Below are 24,615 nucleotides of genomic sequence, written 5' to 3'. Positions count from 1 at the left end.
GGATTATTCCATAAAGGTAACTATTCTCAGCGTTGCTGCTGATTTATGCCTAAACTACAGTTATTGTTCACTAAGTGACAGTTTATAATGTCTTAGTTTGACCTGGAGTATGTGCCTGTTGGGAATGTCGACCAAATTGATACGCCACCCCTAATTTTCTGGGGTAAGGGACCCTAATGATATTTTAACACAGGTACCCTAGTTCAAACAAATGAACTAGAAGCCAAAGTACAAAAAGGTTTACTTTATTAGAAAGACAGATAAAATTCTCCACATATAATATTGTTGAAATAATCTGGTCGGCAGCAATATTGGTGTTAAGATGTAAATATAAAGAGAAAATAGAACAGAACAAACAAAGAGAACATTAAACAAAAACAAATCAGGGTTAAGTTAATCAAATAAACATCACAAAACAAACCAAAATTGAGTTTAACATTCAAATAAGCAAATCAAAATTGGGTTCTCAAACGATATTATGCGAGGGGAAAAATAATATTATAATAATGAAGAAATAAACCAAAATGTAAGTTAGCAATCAAATAACATGACAAAAGAAAACAATGAATACGATACCCAAAGTAAAGCAAATCGAATCAAACATTAATCATCTGGATAACATCAAACCATAACAAGACCTTCCCGAATAAAATAGAATAGAAAGATAGAAAGAAAGATAGAAAGAAAGAACAAAAGCCAAACAAATAAACCTCAAATTATTGGGGGAAAAACGGCGGCGATAAACCCGAAGAAGGATTTATAACCTGTATTTCAAACCATTTCACATTTTTATTACACACAAATCATATTACATTAAAACAACCATATATTATACTCACGTACCTTCTAAAAATATGCTATGGCTCACTTGTTATGTCTCAGTCAAACATTCTCGTTAAAGGGCAGAAGTGGATTGCAACGGTCTATTCTGTATGATTGTCCGTGGATGCGGGCACTCGTAATTCAGTATAAACAAAGCGATCCTAACAGATCACATACAAAATTTATGGCACCGTATTTCATATCAATAACAACTAGTCAATGAACTTGACCATACACTCACATTGGGTAGCTGAACCCCGACCCGGACTCGCAGAGTTGCACGCATGCTGCGTTTTCAGATCAACAGCAAATAATCCTAAAAACAACGAGGCTGAATCCAGCTTCTTTTTCGCAGCTTCTTATTGACGCTATCCGGTCCACCTTAAAAAACGCGACGCTTCCGCGTTTGTAGCTTCTTATTCACGCTCACTTTACAGTGCGGTTTTTCTGTTTTATGCTTTTTGTGTCTATTTTCGGAATTAAAGGAAAATAAACTATTATGAAATGCAAATAGCACTGATATATCATCGAAAATATGCTGCAAAAATATAAAGGCACTTAAAATATAGTATAGGTTTATTGAACGTGTCATCAGCTCAACTTGAAGGACCGTGTGGTTTTTCTCTTATTCACGCTTTTTATGCTATATTGTCTATTTTTAGAAAAAAAATAATAAACTATTCTGAAATGTAAATAACACCGAAATATCTGTGAAAATTACTGTACAATTACAAAGGTATATAAAAAACAATTACATCATTCTTTTTGCACGTCATCATTTGAATGCATTAATGAATCAATTTAATAAAAAATTAATTCATGCAAATATTACAGATTTCAATATCACAAGGTAACTAGAGACTATCAGCTCCAGCTTGGATCCAGCCTGTTATGAAGACTTCAGATGAAGGACTCCAGAACATCAAACATGGATGATTATACAAAATGATCATGTTATCATTGCTTTGCATGCACACTACTTTTGCTTAAAAGTAGTAATATCTTACAACTGTACGTTCTGATATCATCTCATAAAAGAAGACTATTGTGTTTTTGCTACAAGTGAATGTGAATTAAATTACCTTTCAGGGTGCGTTAAAAGTTGCACTGGGGCCTTATTCCTAATGTGCTTGACTGTCACCATGCACATTTTCAGACATTTTTACTGTAGCATTTTCAAGTTATGGACCCATGAATTTGACAAATGTGATAATACTGTAACAGGAGAAATTGCACTATTAGCCCATTTGGAGGCGCTATATCTCAGCTGCCTTTATGGGTGCGTTAAAAGTTGCACTGGGGCCTTATTCCAAGTGCACTTGACTGTCACCATGCAACATTATGAGCAATTTTACTGTACAATTATTAAGTTATAGACCCATGAATTTGACAAATATGACAATACAGTAACAGGAGAAATTGCACTTTTGGCCCAATTGGAGGCGCTATATCTCAGCTGTCTTTAAGGGTGCGTTCAAAGTTGCACTGGGGCCTTATTCCAAGTGCACTTGACTGTCACCATGCACATTTTCAGACATTTTTACTGTAGCATTTTAAAGTTATGGACCCATGAATGTGACAAATGTGACAATACAGACAAAACAGGAGAAATTGCACTATAAGCCCAATTGGAGGCGCTATATCTCAGTTTCCTTTACAGTTTTTTCCAATTGCTAACACACTAAAATGACATGCACAGCACAATTATTTAAACTGACACACAGAGAGCAAAACTTCTTCTCAAGTCTCCAAAAGTCTAAACACCTTTTCTGTTTTACACACATTTTGCATTTCAAAATAGCACTTTTTAAATTCACTAAATACAGTTCTCTGCATAAGACACAACAATCTGACATAAAGTCACATGTTTGCCATTTCAAAACACTGCCATTCAAAATGACACTACATGAGCTAATTGGCCAATTACATGTGCCACCTGGCCAAACACCTCAGTGGTTAATTGTTAACACTTCAATCAGGATGTAAGCACTATGAAAAGACCACAGGTGAGAACCTTTTTTTTTTACAACAACAATGGAAGACATTGCAGAGAAAGGAAGAGGAAGAGGAAGAGGAAGAGGGAGGTTGAGAATAAGAGGGGGAGGAAGAGTGAGAGGTAGGGGTAGAGCAGGTAGAGGAGTTCATGGCCAAAGAAGACAAACACTTTCAAATGAAATCAGAGCAACCTTAGTAGATCATGTCATCAACCATGGGTTGACAATGCGTGAGGCTGGACAGAGAGTGCAGCCAAACTTGAGCCGTTTTACTGTCGCCTCTGTCATCCGGACCTTTAGACTGGAGAACAGGTATGTAACCAAAATTTCATGTAGTACACATGTAGTATACCCCATGTCATAGTGTATCAGTTGGGTGACACCTGTTTACTTAGTGTATGACATCAGCCATTCATGAACTGTACAAGTTTCCTGTACAATGTACTCTACTGTGGGGGAAAATATTTAGGCTGCATTGTCCAAGCCCTATATATATTTTTATTTTATTTTTTCTAAAGGACTGAGAGACGACACCATGGTGGAGAAAGGGGCCAAATGTTCACCGGGGTACAGGAAGCTGCCATTGTAAACTTGGTTTTGGAAAATAATGAAATCAGATTAGGAGAAATTCAAAGCCACATCATCCAAGACAACACCTTATTCAACAACATTCAACGAGTTAGTCTGTCCACATTGGCTCGCATTCTCAAGCGAAACCAAATCAGAATGAAACAACTTTATAAGGTGCCGTTTGAGAGAAACTCTCAAAGAAACAAAGAGTTCAGACGAGCATATGTGGATGTAAGTACTATATTGACTGCAGTACACTACACACAACATTGTTTCCCAGTGTACTGGATAACACCATATTGAGTGATTTTTGTTCTTTGTTTTCAGGGAGTACTGGAAATGGATGCTCATGCAATCCCACATGAGTTCATCTTTATAGATGAGGCTGGGTTCAACCTAGCAAAGACCAGAAGAAGAGGGAGAAACCTCATTGGCCACAGAGCCATTATAGATGTTCCTGGCCAACGTGGTGGGAACATCACAATGTGCGCTGCCATCTCCAATATGCATGGTGTCCTCCACCGTCATGCCAAACTTGGACCATACAACACAGCCCATATTCTCACATTTCTGGACAGACTTCACAACATTCTCATACCACCAGAGCGTATGAATGATGCAGACCATCAAAGAAACCGGTACGTTGTAGTATGGGACAACGTGAGCTTTCATCGTGCAGCCCCAGTCCAAAACTGGTTTGCTGACCACCCAACATTTCTCGTGCAATACCTCCCACCATACTCACCATTTCTGAACCCCATAGAAGAATTCTTTTCGGCATGGCGGTGGAAGGTATACGACCGGCAGCCCTTTGTGCGCATGCCTCTTGTGCAGGCCATGGAAGAGGCATGTGATGAGATTGATGTGGGTGCAATTCAGGGATGGATAAGGCACTCAAGGCGCTTCTTCCCTCGATGTCTGGCAAGGGAAGATATTGCCTGTGATGTTGACGAGGCGTTGTGGCCAGACCCGGCTGTGCGGCAAGATGCTGCCTAATTATTTTTCTTGCCTTTTTTTTTTTTTTTTTTTACTGTAATATATTTTTTTTCAGAAATTTTCTTTTTCAGTTTACTTTTTTTGTAAGAATATTTTTGTTCAGTCCCATGTAAATATATCTGCTGTGCTTATGTTGTACTGACTTGTTTACTGTAGTGAAGGAAAAAAAATAAAAATGTTGCAACAGCATGTGTGTGTATCTGCAAATATTTCTGTGCATGTGAACAATCTGATACATATTTTAGTATTATGGCAAAGCATACTAAAGATGGGGGTGCTTTTCATTATGCCCAACAGTGTGTAGGTGGTTAGGCAAAAATCTGGTAATATGAATGAAGTGTGTGCCATTTCATGCAAAAGTTTGATTTTGATAATGCTCTGTGTAGTTTCGGTTGCAGTGCTTCATTTTGCAGGATATATGAGGTATTTTGCAGTTTGGGTGTGTGGTTTTGTGAATTGTGTTAAGTGTTTTGATAAAACCAGACTAGTTTGAAAAATTGTGTGTTCGCAATTGGAAAAAACTGTAACGGTGCGTTCAAAGCACAGATATAGATGAACAAATAAGTGAATGAATAAATAAATTAAATAAATAAATAAAACTGTGATAACATTAAGTGACTTCTAATGTTTTATGATATGTGCATGATCTGAGTAGATTTTTGAAACCCTTACATTTTGGGTTTCATAGTGATAGTATGTAATAACTTTATTTTAATGCTAGATGACAATGCATTTGCACTCCTTAATAATCCAATTGTTGAAGATTTTTCAGCACCATGAACAGCAACAGAACAACTTTAAAGGCAGCAGAGTTATAGCAAATAGTGCAATGTCTTATGTAACTGTTTTGTCACATCTCTCAGAATCATGGGATCGTAACTCGATGCTACAGTAAAATTGCCGATAATGTTGTATGCTGACAGACAAGTTATTTGGGAATAGGGTTCCAGTGCAACTTTGAATGCACCCTTAAAGGCAGCTGAGATATAGTGCCTCAAATTGGGCCAAAAGTGCAATTTCTCATGAAACGTTTGTCACATTTGTCAAATTCATGGGTCAATAACTTTAAAATGCTACAGTAAAAATGTCTGAAAATATGCATGGTGACAGTCAAGTACATTGGGAATAAGGCCCCAGTGCAACTTTTAACGCACCCTTAAAAGGTAATTTAATTCACATTCACTTGTAGCAAAAACACAATAGTCTTCTTTTATGAGATGATATCGAAACGTACAGTTGTAAGATATTACTTCTTTTAAGCAAAAGTAGTGTGCATGCAAAGCAATGATAACATGATCATTTTGTATAATCATCCATGTTTGAGGTTCTGGAGTCCTTCATCTGAAGTCTTCATAACAGGCTGGATCCAAGCTGGAGCTGGAGCTGATAGTCTCTAGTTACCTTGTGATATTGAAATCTAATATTTGCATGAATTAATTTATTCAATTGATTCATTAATGCATTCAAATGATGACGTGCAAAAAGAATGATGTAATTGTTTTTTATATACCTTTGTAATTGTACAGTAATTTTCACAGATATTTCGGTGTTATTTACATTTCAGAATAGTTTCTTTTTTTTTCTAAAAATAGACAATATAGCATAAAAGGCGTGAATAAGAGAAAAACCACACGGTCCTTCAAGTTGAGCTGATGACACGTTCAATAAAGAATACTATAATTATATTTTAAGTGCCTTTATATTTTTGCAGCATATTTTCGCTTATATATCAGTGCTATTTGCATTTCAAAATAGTTTATTTTGCTTTAATTCTGAAAATAGACACAAAAGGCATAAAACAGACAAACCGCACCGTCCCTAAACTAAGCGTGAATAAGAAGCTACAAATGCGGAAGCGTCGCGTTTTTTAAGGTGGACTGGATAGCGTCAATAAGAAGCTGCGAATAAGAAGCTGGATTCAGCCTCGTCTAAAAACACATTAGCGGGCATATTAGACGTTTCTCATTAAAATCTACTCCTATGAATAAGAACCCCGTTTACTCACGCTGAATTGTTGAGAGCAGTAGACACACACAAGCAGTTCTTCCAACGCGCCAGAGAGAACATCAGCGGGGAACGAGAACAAACGCTGTTTCACCGAAGTCCGCGAGACTTTTAAAGTAACCTGCCCTATCACGTCACCTGCCCCTTAAAGGCACCGCATACTCATTCCGGTTACATTAGTATGCACGATTTGTGCATTGGTCTTTAACAATGACAGATACTTCGTGTAACAGCAGAGCATCCTTCAGCTATCGTCTACAGTGAGTTCAGCTCGTTGTGCTCTTGTAACAGCCGATAGGCCTATATAAATGTGTCTGTGTGGACATACTATTTTGTAACCTACACACTACCGGCTGCCATTTCAATGATGTTGCTATGTTCTTCTGTTACCTCACTTTATGAAGATTTAAAACTTTTGTTATTGACAATGTGTGACTTGTGTATACATTGATGATCAGTGATATTCATTCATTATTTGGCATATGATCGGGAAACTTTTCCCCAGTCATCTCAATGGCGAAAAGAGTCCAGTGGCACGTTTGGCCTCATGAAATTATGAAAAAAAAAAATCCTGGAATAAAGATGGGAATATGGCCTTGATTTGCTTTTGATTAATAGATGTTATAATGTGTGATGGAGTGAACATATGATATTATGTGAGACATTTAATGACATTTTGTTTTTGTACAAAAAGATGGGCATGGACTTACCAACAACAAACTTTAGCTACTGTAGCAGTCCCTTAATATATGGAAATATGACACATAAGAAAGCTATTTACAAGCTTCATTTAATTTTTAGTCAAAGATTTTGACATTTTTACCACTCTTTGAATTTAAATGACTTTTTTTATTTAAATGTTATCTTTTTACAGACAGTGGCCCCCAAATAATTTGCACAAATGCATTTGCATTAAAATACTATTTGAATCACTGTACTTTTTTGTTTTTTAAGAAATTAATTATTTAATTAATTATACAAAGATTAATTAGTTTATTATTATTTTTATTTTTTTTTACAAAAGACTTCTATTTCAATAGTCTTCAAACTTGCTGTTCTTTGAATCAACAGGCACTGTATCTTGGTTTCCTTGTTTTCAGCACTGATAATAGTAGCTAAGGATGTTTCTTGAGCAGCAAAGCAGTATATTAGAATGATTTCTGAAAGATCATATGACACTGAAGACTGGAGTAACATTTAAAACATAGTAAAATAGAAAACAAATCACAATATTAATGTTTTGCCTATTTTTGATCAAATAAATGCAACCTTGGTGAGCCTAAACATAAAGAATTTTATTAATCCTTTTAATGAGCAATAGGCCTACATCATATTAAAATGAACAATAATTTAAGAACAATACCATAGATATATCCAAGTCCTCAAAAACGTTTATACAGGTTTATTTCAGTTGTTACAGGGAGTGAGGCTGCTTTGCTGTGCGCATCATCAGCGAAAATCGCTTGGGTATGAACACAAAAAACGTCTCGAAAAACGCTGGCGATAAACGCGTGCGATATTCGTCCCGGTGTTTACAGGCCTTTACACGATATCTGTCATTGTTACAGACCAATGCAATGAATGCACAAATCTTGCACACTAATGAAAACATAAACTGTTACCTATAAGAAAACAACTGTAGTTTAGGCATGAGTTAGCAGCAACGCTGAGAATATAGTTACCTTTATGGAATAATCCACTAATGTGCCGAGATACAATGTTAACTAAAATTCTCAGTTGCACGTGCAATCGAGCATGTCTGGGAAACTCATTAATATTCATGTATGCTCCGCCTTTGGAAACCGAAAAATCTCGTAACATAGGTCCGCTCCCACATTCCTCTCCACCCATTAAACATGCAGGTCCTTGAGCACCAAAGAGGTGCAGCTGGAGGTAATTTTGCTCTGCAGCGAGCACTACTTGAGTTCAGAGGAGGAAACAGTACTGATATAAATAGGCGGATCATTTCATCACTGATCATATTGTCAGTTTTAGTGAGTTCACTCTCAAGTCTGGAACAATGTTTGCACGTGGAGTCATCGTCCTTCTCTGTGTCCTAGGTGAGTAATATCATGATTTCATTCACTAAAGAACCTGCGTGAGATTCACGTGAGAACCTGCGATATACACTGATACTGATAGTTTTGCTTCATAATGAAGAGTTTCATTGTTTCGATAAAGTCTTAATTCACCTTTGCTAAAGTAGGACAAATAAAAACCGTAAGATGTAACATTGTGTCTCTGTTTATGTAATCTGTATGAAAATGGAGCCATGTCAGATGTCTGTGAGTCAGCTCATTATCCACTAATGCGGCCACTCCCACGGAGCCAGCGCTAGGTGCTGGTCATATAATTAGAATATCGTGAAAAAGGTTTTTTTTTTTTTTTTTTTTTTTTTTTTTTAAATGAAACTTTCATATATACTAGATTCCCTACATGTAAAGTAAAACATTTCAAAAGTTTTTATTTATTTTTTTTTTTTTTGATGATTGGAGCGTACAGCTCATTAAAGTCCAAAATCCAGTATTTCAAAATATTAGAATATTTACATTTGAGTTTCATTAAATGACCATCCCTACAGTATAAATTCCGGGAATCTCTTGTTCTTTGAAATCACACTAATGGGGAAGACTGCTGACTTGGCAATGGTCCAGGAGACAATCATTGACACCCTCCACAAAGAGAGTAAGTCACAGAAGGTCATATTCTAATTATATGACCAGCACCTGTATACATCATCTCAATTGTGTATTTATTTTCTTAAAGTGTTTATCTACATATTATAGCGATCTCTGGAAGCCTGTTAGTTCCTGGTATGCCTTGTGGATTAAATGTGTACAGAGCACCCTCCGCCTGCAAGTATGAATTGAAAACCCAGTATCCAGTGCTCATAGTGACAATAAATATTGAATAAATATTACTCCTCTGTATAGAAAATTGACAAACATATGAGAATACATCAATATTTCTCCAAATGTGCATGCTTCTAAGCTAAAAGTCTATATGAAATGCCAAAATGAATGTTCAGATGTTTTGCATCACAGAAATGCATTATATTTTAAAGTATATTAAAATAGAAAACCATCATTTTAAATTGTAATATTTCACAGTATTGCTGTCTTTTTTCCGTATTTCAATGTAAAGCACGATGAGCAGGAGACTACTTTTAAAAACATTATAATAGTAATGCGTCCAATCTTTTGACTGGTACTGTAAACTATAATGGGCCTACACAAAATTCTTCACATGATGTGCAATAATACATGCATGCGCGAGATCACAAATCATGTTTTTTTTTTTTTTTTTTTTTTTTTGTCAAGAGTGAACATTTTATTAGCTGATATGATCCTGTTATCAGAGGGTTTGTGTACCTGACTGAAAGGGGTCATTATTATGTGGGTCATTATGCAGGTCATTAGGCGGGTCTTTGTCTTCTCAGGTGTGAATCACAGCATTATTCATGAAGATTAACACCTCCATGCGCACTGTGTGTCTTGACAAAGTGTCTTACAAAATTAAATCAATATATTTTATATGAACAAGTAGCCAGTAAATTTTTTTTTTTTTTTTTTTTTTTACACTTTTAAGCATAAATTCTAGTCTACAACCTCCAATACCCAAAAGTCTTGTGAACACACATAATATTTGTTTTGGCCTTATTTTGGTGACTTTTTTTTTTTTTTTTTTTTTTTTTAATGACCATGTGTTATGTATTAGGATTTATTGCTGGATCAATGTGCACTGACCGCTACAGTATTCTTGTCAGAGAATACGGAGTCATGTCTCAATGATGGCCTTTTAATGACTGCTCTGGCATCAACATGGATGGACATGCAAGGTTTTCTAGAACAATAAAATAAAAATAAGCAGATGAATCAATTGTTACATTATAGATATAGATATAAATAATAAACAACATAAAATATCTTCTTCTGATACATGTCACAGCGATCGATTGCTATATTTAACTTCAAAGGGTTGACGACATACAATACAGCGCGTCATTCACGAGCGGTAAATAGGTCGCATTAATATAATTAAATAAATTTTAGATACAGCATCTGCAACAAATCTACTTGCAATATAACATTTATATTCAAATAACACTGGACTGACTTGTCCATTACTCATACAATGTCCTTATAATGCGAGCAATCCGGAGAAGTTTCCAGTCAGAATGGCTGATGCAACTCTATAGCGCTACGCTTATTCTCGGTCTATTAAATCAGCGTAGGCTGCGCAGATTGTGCACTATTCCATCACGTGCAGCGCTAATTTTGTTTATGAACAACTGAAAAAAGCACAAATGTCGGGGAATGTCAAAACTTGGGCATGTCACCCCAAATCCTCAGACCCCAGAGGGTTGAGTCACTTCAGAAATTAAGTGTGTTTGTTTTTGTTTGTTTTTTAAAGAGATGGTTCACTAAAAAAAAAAAAAATTAAATGGTGTTTTTATGCAACAAAACATTCGACTTTCATTGTATGGGCAAAACAAGAGGTCGGTGTGTCTGTTATTTCCTCTTGCTTTATCGTGATAAACTTTTTAATTCTTGTTTTTCCTTTTTGACACAAACAGTGGCTGTATCTGATGGAGAGAGAGAGGTGAGTAAATAAAGACTGTAGAATTACTTCCCTCTGTTCAAATAACTAAATGTCTTCTTTTTTTTGTGACCAGCCTAACTGCAAGCCTTACTCGTCAAACGGATGCCCAGAGATCTATAAAGCTGTGTGTGGATCTGATGGAAAAACATACAGCAATGAATGTGAACTGTGTGTTGCCAGCAAGTAAGTTTAAGCAAAGTACTGCAGGTTTAAAAATGATTTAGAGTCACTTTCAAACTTTAATCCTTCCTTATTTTTTTTTTATTTTTAAGGACATCAAATACTAAAATCTTAATCCAGAAGGAAGGCGAATGTGATCAACCTCAACAGGTGTGACACAGGAATGACACCATAATTCCACTTGACAGACCTTTACGCAGCATTATTGTGCTCAAGTTTCATTCATTATAATCTGAATGTGTAGAATTACTTCCCTCCATTTGTAAATAATTCAATTTTTTTTTTTTTTTTTGTGCACAGCCTAACTGCAGTCTTTACTCCTCTAACGCATGCCCAAAGATCTATGCACCTGTGTGTGGATCTGATGGAAAAACATACAGCAATGAATGTGAACTGTGTGTTGCCAGCAAGTAAGTTTAAGCAAAGTACTGCAGGTTTAAAAACAAATTAGTCACTTTCAAACTTTTAATCCTTTTTTTTTTTTTTTTTTTTTTTAGGACATCAAATACTACAATCTTAATTGTGAAGCAAGGCGAATGTGCTCAACCTCTACAGGTGTGACACAGGAATGACACCATAATTCAACTTGACAGACCTTTTAGTCTGCATTATTGTACTCATGTCTCGTTCATTATAATCTGAATGTGTAACGATTGTGGAATTACTTCCCTCAATTTGCAAATAACTCAATTTTTTCTGTTTTTGTGACCAGCAGCCTAACTGCAAGCCTTACTCATCTAATGGATGCCCAGAGATCTATAAAGCTGTGTGTGGATCTGATGGAAAAACATACAGCAATGAATGCGAACTGTGTGTTGCCAGCAAGTAAGTTTAAGCAAAGTACTGCAGGTTTAAAAACAAATTAGTCACTTTCAAACTTTTAATTTTTTTTTTTTTTTTTTTTTTTTAGGACATCAAATACTACAATCTTAATTGCGAAGCAAGGTGAATGTGATCAATTCATTATAACCTGAATATGTAATGGTTTAATCCTTGAATAAATGCTGCATATTGAAGCTGTTCTGTTTTCTTGACTCTTGGAAAGACGAGACAAAAAAATAGGTGAAGATTTACTTTGAGGCACACAAACCACAGATAGAGAGCAGAATAACTTTTTTTTTTTTTTTTTTTTTTAAGATTCAGGTAGACTCAGTCCTCAGTTGGAAACTGGCGCTGACAGAGAATGATCAAGCAGATATAAAGACAGTGTAGTACTATAAGATTCTCAGGTTTATTAATGAAGAAGGGTCATATTTAAAGCAGAATCATCACTGATGTCCAGGCCGTCCAATCACAGTGCTCAAAGATCAACACCTACCATATATGGCATATTAAGAAATAAGATTAGATATCTGAGTGTATAAGTGTGTTCAAGGTCTAGTTCTTTTGTCTAGGTGTGTCTAAAGAAGTTACACAAGAACAGTCAAAAGTAGAGTCTAAGTAATATTAACACAAAAAAAGCACCACTAAAAACATCAACTGTGTTCCATTCGACTGTAAGTGCCCTATGAAGTGGCCTGGGCAGCGTTTCCCAAAAGCATCGTAAGCTCCATTGAAACCAATGGAGCTACGATCAACTTAGGCTTACGATGCTTTTGGGAAACATTGCCCAGAACACGGAATATGGGAACACTGATGCATTGATTCACAGGAAGTGGAAAGGAAAGCTTACCCACCAATCACTGCACATCTCTCCAGTACTTGAATTAGTTTGAATATAATAAAGGTGGTGAAAATGACTTGAGGTTCTGGCGTTATTACTGATTTTGTTAATGCGGCTGTTAAAAGAAACACTTTATTTTACAGTGTGCTTGGTATATGTAATTAGTATAGTACTATAAATTGTGCATAATTGCATGCAACTGACACTAATCCTAACTCAATAGTAAGTACATGTATAGTTAAAGGGATGGTTCACCCAAAAATGAAAACTGTCAATTACTCTCAAATTGTTCCAAACCTTTCAGTTTCTTTGTTCTGTTGAACACAAAAGATATTTTGAAAAATGACAGTAAAACAGTTGATGAACCCCATTGACTTCCATAGTATCTTTTCCTAGTCAATGGCTGCCATTAAAGGGTTCATCCATAAATAATTACTGTCCCTCATGTCATTCCTGTCACGTAATGGCACAGAGACAAGAAGGTAAGATCCAAATGCAGCTTTAATGGGGTAATCCAAAAACAGGCAAGGGTCAATATCCACAGAACAGTCAAAACAAGAAAAACAAACAGACGCCGGTGACCGTAAATTAAACCACAATAACAAACGCAGAAACAAACCAGGGGCCTGTACCATGAAGCTGGATTAGCTGGCTAACCAGGTAAGTTTGAGATTAGTTTGCGCCAATCCTGGGTTTTAGGTACCATGAAAGTAACTTGGCTTTTAGTGGTGTTCATCGCTTTAGTAACTTACGCTCCACGGCTAACCTGCTCCAGGGCAGGTTATGTTCTGTGTTAGAGATCTCAAACTGAAATTGGACCAATCAGACGTAAGCTAAGTGACACTGACACACCCAATGCAATAAAGTCACTCCCCCAGTTTCTATTCCTCTAAATTAAAGGTCATTATATAGTAAAAACAAATATTTAATGATGAAATTGTCTTAATAATAATATAATTTATATATGATTTGTATAATTATATGATCTATATTTTTATTAATCCATTACACACAGGCAAATTTAGTGTAAAAGTAGTTATTAAGCACTTAGTTTCAATGAATATTAATTTATATAGATCATTATGTAATATAGGCCTAAATAAGGAGTAAATATATACTCTTTAAAAATTACTACATGTGACCTTGTATGTTTAAGTCTCTATCGCTATATATTATCAACAAACTTCACAACTTTCACTTGCACTGATAGAGAAAGATCATTTCTTTTATTTGTCTTCTTTCACAGACAAGTATTTTCTATTAGTGTAAATGCATTTAAATTCTTCATTTTCAGCGAAAGAGTTTTGAATTACACTGGCTCTCTCGCGAGAAGTGAATGACAGTTTCTGTTGCAAGGCATGTGATTGGCTGTTTGCCACTGATGTCATGGATTCATGTGCCCGCGCTCCACAAACTCAGGATCAAAGCCTGAGTTGACAGAGAAAGTTGATGATCTGCATCATGGTACCAACAAAGCCGGATTGGTGTGGTTTGGTTTTGTCAACTCGAAACTAATCCTATAACCCTGAGTTTGTTCATCTACCATCATGGTACAGGCCCCAGGTATAAATAGACAGACGGTAATAAACAAACACAAACAGCTGAGTGCATGACAGTTTAATGAGTCCAGGAAGTGGGTTATGGGAAATGTAGTCTGCAGTAGTGAGGCAATTGTCTGGGTTGGAGTGCCCTCTGGTGGCTAACTAGTGGTGATCATGACAGTTCCACACCCGTAAGACCTTCGTTCATCTTCAGAACACAAATTAAGATATTTTTAAAGAAATCTGATGGCTCAGTGAGGCCTGAAATTTCCTTTCTCAATGCCCAGAAAGCTGCTAAAAACATATTTAAAACGGATCAATATTTGTTGTGCACCAAAAAAAACAAAATAACGACTTAATCAACAATATCTAGGGATGGGCAATTTCAAAACACTGCTTCATAAAGTGTCAAGCTTTATGAATTGTTTGTTTCGAATCAGCAGTTTTGACCGCCAAAGTCATGTGATTTTAGTAAACGAGGCATCGTTACGTCATCAGTGTTTTGAAATTTCAATAATTCACATGACTTTGGCAGTTTGATACGTGCTCCGAACCACTGATTTGAAACAAAAGATTCGTAAAGCTTCATGAAGCAGTGTTTTGAAATCACCCATCACTAGATATTGTTGAATTAAGCCACCATTTTTTTTTTTTTTTTTTTGCCGCACAAAAAGAATTCTCCTTGATTTATAATTAAGGTGCTATGAAGTGTGCCATTTGGGACAGGGCCTTCATATGCACTTTTAGTCTTGTAGACTTACAATCACCTTGTGTCACCTTTCGTCAAAATTCGCAGTTTCCGATCCAGAATAGGTCATTATTGTGACTCTTCCAGATCTGAAGAGTTTTTCAAAGTGTGTGTGTGGGGGGGTCATGGTAAATGACATCGAGCTCGTTTGAGATGCCTCGCCACTGCACAGTCCTATCAGCATATGACATCACAGTACCGCAAAAGCATTTTGGAGAACATATGACTCCTAATTCGTTTGAATCGCTCTCGCGGTACTTAGGTGTCATACGCCGATCGGTCTGCACAGCGCTGAGGCATCTCGAACAAGCCTATCAACAGACTTGTTATCTTGTTAAGCTTGTTTGTGTCTGTGTATAAGTAGTGCCTGTGTTTCAAGTAATGTTTAGTGTTCATCTGCAATTCTTAGCGTTTTCCTAGTTTACGTCTCTTGTTTTCCTGATCTCAGCCAGTTCGTGGATTTCCCTGTCTGCCCTTGTGTTTCTGCCTTGTTTGTTTGGACTGCCTCCTGGTGTATTTTGACCCTTTGCCTGTTTTTCGACTTTTTTTGTGGATTACCCTGGTCAGCGCATGCTGAGGCACACAGTGCACAGAAGTCACCAACTTTCTGCAGAGACAATAGCTACAGACTTCCAAACTTCATGTGGCCTTCAGATTAGCTTAAGAACGGTGTGTAGAGAGCTTCATGGAATGGGTTTCCATGGCCGAGCAGCTGATCCAAGCCTTCCATCACCAAGTAGGGGGATTATGGTGTGGGGTTGTTTTTCAGGGGTTGCGCTTGGCCCTTTAGTTTCGGTGACAGGAACTCTTAACCCTTAAATGCATACCTCGGGTCTTTAGTGACCCGGGACGCCATTCACTACCCTCCTCCTCCTTCATTTTTTAAAGTTAGACATCAACCTTCTTGGTATTCCTAAATCCATTCATTATAAAGAATATAACAAGAAAAAAATCATAAAATTATAAAAGAATGCCTATTTTTGTATTCATTTTTTGTAAAAATTGTGTGTATGAGTGTATGTGTATTTTTTCTGCACAACAATAATTGAATCTTAAATGACGGAATAAGTGCAATCCACCTTTATTCCACAAGGTGGCAATGTCTGATACACAATGCTGAAGTGACGACTCACTCAGACAGAAAACGAAATAATAAGAAAAACATGAAATTGCTCAGCAATTTACTGCAGAGCAAGTACTGAACGCAATCAAATATGACTGTAACTGTTACTGGATGGATCTGGTGAGGCTGTTAGCGATCAAAATATTGATTTTAAAGATGTTGAAAATTATATAGTTTTGAGAATACGTTTGAGATCACGAATGGGCTCATATTTGTGACCTCAAACATAAAACTAGCCTATTATTTGCTGAATTTACTGGGAAATTAGCTCTGACGAGGACAGTGATGATGGCAATAAACATCTGCTCAAACTGAGGCCTTTCAAGCTCCAAAAAGTAACAAAATATGCTTTATTTTATTCTTCTGTAATTGTTCCTCTAATATCAGAGGAGTTTTATATTATTGCGACAGGGAGAGATTCTTCCGTGTTAGATATTGATCCGGGTCGATAAAGACCCGAATATGTAAGAATGTTTGGCGAAAAAGTCTTGCATTTAAGGGTTAATGCTTCAGCATACCAAGACATTTTGGACAATTTCATGCTCCCAACTTTGTGGGAACAGTTTGGGAATGGCCTCTTCCTGTTCCAACATGACTGTGCACCAGTGCACAAAGCAAGGTCCATAAAGACATGGATGAGTGAGTTTGGTGTGGAGGAACTTGACTGGCCTGCACAGACCTCAACTCGACAGAACACCTTTGGGATGAATTAGAGCGGAGACTGTGAGCCAGACCTTCTCGCCAACATCACTGCCTGACCTCATAAATGTGCTTCTAGAAGAATGGTCAAAAATTTCCATAAACACAGAAGAGTTGAAGCTGTTATAGCTGCAAAGGGTTGGCCGATTCCATATTAAACCCTACTGATGAAGACACAATCATTTTTCTCTTTAAACTTCAAAGTTTTCTCTGAAGACGGCAACGAACGAAAAAACGGCAATGCTCACGTCACAAGGGGCTGTTTGAAGGGCCAAATGTGACTGATCTATGAAAATATGAATATATTTATCTCTTAAGTGTCTCTTTGTGTAAGTACTAAAGAGAGAGTTGTTTAATAATTTGGCAGAATCAGAGATTAAACTGTATATTTTACTCATGATGGACTTCATACAACTCAAGTGATTATTCATTTAATCACACACAACAATCAAAGCAATCACCAAGTTAATTAGGTGCAGAGACCTATGTTTCAGTAGATAAAGATGTGAAAATATCTGCAGTCTAAAAACATTTTTAATAAATTTAAACGGTGCAAACATCAGTGTAGCAATTCACTGGTTCTCAAAGGTTTCATACAAAATGCTATAAATCTTCAGGTGATCATAATCAAACAATCAATCAATCAACATTAGACACACCTAACAGCCAAACAGCTTAGTTCAGTTCTCATCCAATAATGTCAGTACTGTCAGATCAATAATATTGTTGAATATTATTGAATATTGTTGAGGACATGAGGAAAAACCTGTGCCGGATCCAGCCTTGACAGCCTTGTCTCCACACCCCTTGCTCTTTCTCCTCATCATCCTCTTACACATACTCTTCCTCCTCTACTTTTCAGATTGTTTCCATCTATTGTTGGTATCATCACTCAGCACTGTGTCACCTGTGCACTCTGAACTGACCTATATTTTATACAGTTGATTTGATCACATCATTAGAAATAAGTGTGAATAATTTTGAGTCATTGTGTTTAAAGGATGACAACTGTTGTTGTAGTTGTGTTTAACTTTTGCCACATGTATTTACCATTTTGCAACACAGTGCAGAATGTGTTTTAGTGAGTAAGAATGTGTTTAGAGTTTTGCAAAAAGAGTGGATGAGATTTGCAAAATAGTGTCTTAACTACCTGAACTTGTTTAAGGTTTTGCCTACAAAGTGACTGATTCGACAAATGGGTTTCAGTTCTGAGTTCAGAGAATGGGGTTCAGTGTTTTAGCAATTGTGAAATACTGTAAATAAATCTATCAAACTCAAGGTGCTTAGTAAACCTCCCTTAGTGTGTGTGATGAAACAGTGCAGTGGCGCCTGCAGCTGTACGGCTGTACGCACTGTGTGTACCTTGAGAGGGCGCTAATTAATGCCGTTTTTATTTTTTTACATAATTTTTAAATTGATTATTAAAACCTATCTGCGTGCACTCGACATATTAAGAGAGAAAGAGAATACATAAAGCAGTGGCGTAGCCCCAGATTTCTGAGCGATTTTTTTAATTTTTATTTTTATGTTTATTTGTTACATTGATGCATATGCTGCGCGGTAAAATGCAACAGCTGTTTTTAGACTTATTGGTTTGATTATTTCACGTGTTGCACGTAGCCTCTGCTGTTATTATCTTTGCGTGTGAGAGTTCGTTATTAAGCTGTGAGTGACAATGTGAAACGGCACCCGAGGCTTCCCGTTTCAAGGATGCACATCTCAATGCAGTGAAATCTGGTGGGTGCTCGGGCTCCTAACTCTCCATTCGTTTTAACCAGCGCAGCGCACACAGCTTTCTTCTCGTCATTATAGTTAATTTGAGACAGTTTCCGTGGCGTTATTCGCTCTCGCGCAGATATTGCGTGTGTGGCTGTGCGCGCTCAAACTTTGTTATATGTAAATCAAACATGCTTTTTCTTTAGAATTGTCTTCTCTCCTGGATTTAATGTTGTTAGAAGCTATTAATCATCAAACTTACATAACTGACTGTTATAATAACACCTATAAATTATAAAGAAATTAAGTATCTTTTTTTATATAATAACTCCATGTACAAATTATATAATTTTCAAACTTAGCCTACTTTAGTCAGCCAGCTATCTAGATATTTTTATTATCTATTTAATATATATTTTTAAAGTTATATATTTAAAGTTAAGTGCTTATTGTAGCCTGAATGCTTATTGAATTATTATATTTAGCGAACCACTACTGATCATCAAATAGTACAATATCAGCATGAGTGTAATGAAAATGGTCATGAGTCTGGATATAATTTTTTTTCGAATAGAAATAATGTTTTTTCCACGATTCAAAAAGTGTAACAAACACGCCAGGTTCCAGCACCATCCAATCACAGTGCACACCTTCCCCTGAGTACTGATCACCGTCACCTGCTCCTCATTAGCGTACTCATCACCAGCACTTCACCTGCGCACTTCAGTCCCATGGCCCAACCAGTGCCCTACGCCGGTGGGTGGAGGATTGCAACGGCTTTCTTCTGCAAGTGTCTCTGATCCTGGAGATGCAACCGCACTTATTTCCCACGAACACTCTAAGGTAGCATACGTTATCTCTCATCTTTCAGGCAAAGTGTTGCATTGGGCCGATTCTATCTGGACCCAGAAGCATCCGGTAACACAGACCTATGCTGGCTTCGTTGAACACTTCAGAGAAGTGGGATTCATCCATTGGTGAGAGACTCTACAGATTAAAACAAGGAAAGTTGTCTGTTAACGAATATGCTTTGCAATTCAGAACCCTGGCTGCTCGAAGCTGATGGAATGAACAAGCACTGTTGACGTCATACCGTCAGGGATTGGATCCTCAAGTGCGGTTGCATTTCGCTGCATACGAGGATACCATCGGGCTCGAACGCTTCATCCAACTGTCCATTTGCTTCGCCACTCATATGCAGTCGTGTATCGAAGAACACCAGGGTCAGAGTTTCACCAATACCATCGTCTGCCGCCCCGAATCCGTCAGCACTCCAGAACCAGCCCCTGAATCCATGCAAGTGGAATCTTCAAGGTTGAGCTCTGAAGAAAGACAGAGAAGGCTGACCCAGAATCTTTGCCTCTATTGCGCTCTACCAGGACATGTACTCTCCACATGTCCTACTCGTCCTGCACGTCCTATGGTGAGTGCCATTATCTCTACTCTCCAAACCTCAAAGCCACTCACCACGACGATCACACTTACTGCCGCTGATATTTCTCTTCCAGCGCCCCCTTGTGACTTTGCAAAATGCAGCGCCTATGGGAATGTTAGGAGTAAACAGTTCTGACACACACGTAACGAGCAGGTACGAAACAACTAGTTCATCTATCGTGGATGGTTTCATTATCTTGCGCGGATATAAAAGTATTAGAGGATAAAAATAATAAAAGCAAAAATGTGTCTCCAAATATACTTGGGCGGCCGTTATTATACGTGGGCGGCCCGCCCAAGTAAAGTCTATGCGTGCGTCTCAATCAGCTCCCTATAGTTCAGTAGTCAGGGCACTGATCAGGGAGTCGGCCACATACATTTACAATATACTGATACACGACCTAGGAAGCTAGGGAGCTGTTTGAGACGCAGGGTATGTGTGGGAAGCACTGAGACTGTATCGGCAATCAAGTTTGGGACTAAAACTTTCACCAGTAGATGGCGGGCCAGAACATAGTCAAAGGATTATTTAAGAAATTAATTGCAACTAGAATTGCCTGAGACAGACTGTAACAGTGTCTTTTGTAACTGGTATTGAGTTGTTACTCTAAATCCTGTACAGCCATTAACAAAAAGCCACATTTGTGTGGCGGTGTCCGGGTTTTACACTGGATAAATTAATAAAGCAGAATAGTGACAAGTAACCTGGCAAAAATCTACATTCACCAACTTGCAACTTTTTTTCTGGATCTTCAGGAGGAGATTGGAGCTTTAACTTTAATTTCTATAACTGTTTATTTCACACTGACATAATGAGTTGTTCTGCTTTCTGCGAGAGTGTGGTCAGGACCTTGATATCGCGGCTTGATATTGCGCTCACTACTGTGCAGACTCAAGACTCAAGATGTCAGCGCCATATCGGCACACTGATGGCTACACTTATTACAATGGAAGAGAGCGAAGTTGTGTTGTCCATTTTTTTACAGTCTATGGCTCCGCAGCTGACTTCTTCCCGGCAGTCAAAGCGGCGTTACGTCACAAAGGTGCAGACTGGTAGGAAGACCACAAGTGTTTAGGGTGCCATTTAGGACAGGGCCACTGTCGCTTTAAATGCTCAAGCTCTTAAAAGTTGAGTGGATTATGATTGGCTGCCAGTGTTTTTATCGTGTCACCACTGTGTAAATGATTTCTCTCAGTGCACATCATTACTGTTTTAAATTCATGTTCCTGGTAACCTTGAATCAGAATAACATCTCTTCTCTGATGATGAGGGCGGGGCAAGCTGTCACTCACATGAGATCCACCAATAGCAAACCACAACCATCCAATAAATTCCCTACAGACAATATCAAGCCCCGCCCAACATTTGTTTTTGTTCAAGAAGCAGTTTCACAATAGGGATTAAAAGACTATGGCGACTTCACTGCTGGAGCTCAAGGAACATGTTCTGTATAGATATGTCTCGGTTTCAAAAGTGATTTCGATCTCACCTGTTGAGGTGTTCTCTGCAGAATCCTCCTTGCTCATGTCTACACCGTCTTTACAGGTGGAACACAAAGTCATGTCCGATGTAGATTTGTCAAAGCGGGACACGAGGCGTTTCTCAATGTCAAGGATACTTCCTTGGCAGGACTGGTCCTTCCAAGTCACTTCCTTCAGAGTCTAGGAGAGGCTCCTCTTTAGCATTCAGAGAACACGTAAATGGAACAGACTAGCAAGTGCACGTCATTGCGTCATTACCCCCGGTAAACAGCTGCTTGTTTTCTACCTTTACAGTCTGTTTTCTACACGGAGACGTATGAACGCCTCCGTTTGTTCCTTGGTCCCTGTTAAAAAATACGAGAAAGCTATGAATAACGCTGTGAATGGTATAAATGGTATAATATTAACGTTAAATTACTTTAGACAACTTAAGTAGTTTTTTATAAAGGATGCCGGTGATGGCAAACAAGCTAACAGGTCCGGTTCAGTTAGCCATCAATAACGTAATTTGTATTTGTATAATTTATAATATCAATACTGTAGTAATTTGTACTGGCATTTAAACGTTAAACTTTATTTATCTGACATATTTACTACTGTTATAACAAATGTTTGGTAACGTAAATATACTTACATTTGAAAGCATATTGCCCGCTAACGTCCAACATTTTTTAAAAACATTTTTGAACAAGATTGCAAAGCTGCACGCATAGGATTGTGGGTGATTTGAGAGCGCGAAGAGCGCGAAGGATACACATATGCATCCTTTCCTGTGTATGGGATATTTTTCGAACGAAGGACTCAGTCCTTGTTTGAAATTCCGAGGATCCTCGACATTGGAACAGTCCTTTGACGGATGTCGATGACGTAGCATCCTCGAAATTCTGGCTTCCGAGGATCCTTCCTTGACATTGAGAAACGGTCACGGTGTGTAGAAGACTCGCGACTCTCACAGGTGTTTCTACTCAAATCCTCGTCGGAGATTCTGTATTCATGTTTATCCAGGATTCTGCTGGCTCTAATGAAGACGATCGCGAGTGGCATGTCGTCACTGATGCGTTCTAAAATGGAACAATATGCAAGAGCATCGAAACGCATTTTTTAAAAGTCGAACTGCTAAACATACGGAGCCCGGGAAAAACAGCAACACTCGCGTGGGCCAAATGTGACTGATCTATAAAAAATATGAATATATCTATCTATTAGGTTAAGAGAGAGTTGTTTTTCATTTACTAGGTATTTACTACATACACTTAAAAAATGCTGGGTTAAAAACAACCCAAGTTGGAAATTAACATGTATTAATATATTTAAGAATGAACATTTATTAATGAGATTAATTAATTTACCAAATTGCTTATAAATAAATGTTCACCTTTTGATTATTATTGTTGCTTCTTGTAATTATGTGTCTGATTTTTAATTTCCAATATAGTTTGGGTTCATTTTAAGCCAGACATATAGTCATTTTAAAACAATAGTTGAGTTAAATAAAACTACCTAAACATTTAACCCAACCGCTGGATTTGTCCATTTTCAACCCAACTGGGGTTGTTTTTAACCCAGCATTTTTTATTTATTTATTTATTTATTTATTTATTTATTTATTTATTTATTTTTTGTAGTAGGAGTGGAAACCACGTTTTAGTTTTCTATTGATTGGCTATAGCCTATAATTAATGTTAATATATGCATTCAGCTGTTGCATAAGTCGTTTAGTCAAAGTTCTCAATCAAAATATTTTTACATATTTTATTAACCTCGGTATAAGTTTAGGAAAAGGCGACAGATGTTTCAAATCAAATGAAGAGGCTGTGGATGAACAAGTGTCTATGTTACCAGCAGAGGGCGACAGCATTACACAAATGATGTCACGAACATTCATTTCTATAATTTCTCTCTCCCACCTCAGAACGCAGTTAATCAATCAAGATACACTCTTAATTAAATCTTCTTCATTGACATCTATATGTTTATGAACCTTTAACATTACCATTGCACGTTTCGTCATAGTGGTTCTTTAGTTTGTTAAAATGTTCTTCACATTAAGAAGTGATTCTTTTAAGAGCTGATCACTGAAAGGTTCTTTGAGGAACTAAAAATAGTTCTTCAGTTGCACCACTGTGTAAACCCCTTTTTAGCACCTTTATTTTTTAACAGTATGCTGTGCAAATCCAAATAAAAATAGCTATGATGGCCATCAGAAATTTGACCTTTAAATTAATTCAATCCTTGAATTAGAGATGCACCGATATATCAGCCAATAAATGGTATCGGCTGATAAAAGCAAATTTTCACACTGTCAGCCGATAGTCCTGGATATATCCAGAGATATCAAAAAAAGGGCAGGAAAATGCACTGAATTTGTGCTTTGTGTAAAGAAAATGCTAAGAAACCAGGTTAATGTTCAATATTAATAGTAATTACATGAATTAATAACATTCAGAAAGTAAACAATTATTAATTTAATCTTCAGAATTCAGTTAATGTGTGTTAATATTAATTTGAGTAATGTGTTTGTTTATAACTGATACAAATTACTCAAACAAGTTGATGAACAATGTAAGGCTGAACACTTTCGTCATTTTGGCTGCGTGAGATTCTCCAGCTTTGTTGTTGTTGAGCTGTTAAAGCTCCGCCCCCTTCTGGAAAGGGGGCTGGAGCAGCAGCTCATTTGCAATTAAAGGGACACACACAAAAAGGCGTGTTTTTGCACACAAAAAGTATTCTCGTCACTTTATAATATTAAGGTGCTATGAAGTGTGCCATTTGGGACAGGGCCTTCATATGCAGTTTTGGTCTTGTGGTCTTACAATCTTGTCACCTTTCTGCGAAATTTGCTGTTTTCGATCCAAAATAGGTCAATATTGTGATTCATCTAAATCCGATGAAAGTGTGGGTGTGTTGCAGAGTCACGGTGAATGACATCAGGCTTATTCGAGACGTGTTTGACATCAAAGTCCAGCAAGAGCATTTTGGAGAGCAGACAACTTATTTCAAGGTTTAATTTTTCAATTGCACAATAAACTAAGCATCCCAGA

The 24,615-nt window shown here is 37.3% G+C and overlaps 1 protein-coding gene across 1 annotated transcript; it reads left to right on the top strand.

Annotated features, from left to right (window-relative positions):
- Nucleotides 1-8,320: 8,320 nt before the first annotated feature.
- Nucleotides 8,321-12,142, top strand: LOC137019902 (double-headed protease inhibitor, submandibular gland-like). The gene is made up of 8 exons (XM_067385435.1): nt 8,321-8,446; nt 10,963-10,988; nt 11,062-11,171; nt 11,261-11,318; nt 11,469-11,578; nt 11,666-11,723; nt 11,881-11,993; nt 12,079-12,142. Exons 1-8 carry the CDS (start codon nt 8,407-8,409, stop codon nt 12,140-12,142), a joined length of 579 nt encoding a protein of 192 aa, XP_067241536.1. The 5' UTR covers nt 8,321-8,406.
- Nucleotides 12,143-24,615: the final 12,473 nt, after the last annotated feature.

The sequence above is a fragment of the Chanodichthys erythropterus genome, chromosome 1, assembly GCF_024489055.1.
Source record: "Chanodichthys erythropterus isolate Z2021 chromosome 1, ASM2448905v1, whole genome shotgun sequence".
Lineage (NCBI taxonomy): Eukaryota > Metazoa > Chordata > Actinopteri > Cypriniformes > Xenocyprididae > Chanodichthys > Chanodichthys erythropterus.
The sequence above is the reverse complement of the archived record's forward strand: the minus strand, read 5'-3'. Positions and strand labels throughout refer to the sequence as shown.

Coding starts and splice junctions, on each gene's coding strand:
- LOC137019902 (XM_067385435.1), top strand. CDS start 8,407: ATGTTTGCACGTGGAGTCATCGTCCTTCTCTGTGTCCTAG. Junction 8,447..10,962: donor CGTCCTTCTCTGTGTCCTAG/GTGAGTAATATC, acceptor TGACACAAACAG/TGGCTGTATCTGATGGAGAG. Junction 10,989..11,061: donor TATCTGATGGAGAGAGAGAG/GTGAGTAAATAA, acceptor TTTTGTGACCAG/CCTAACTGCAAGCCTTACTC.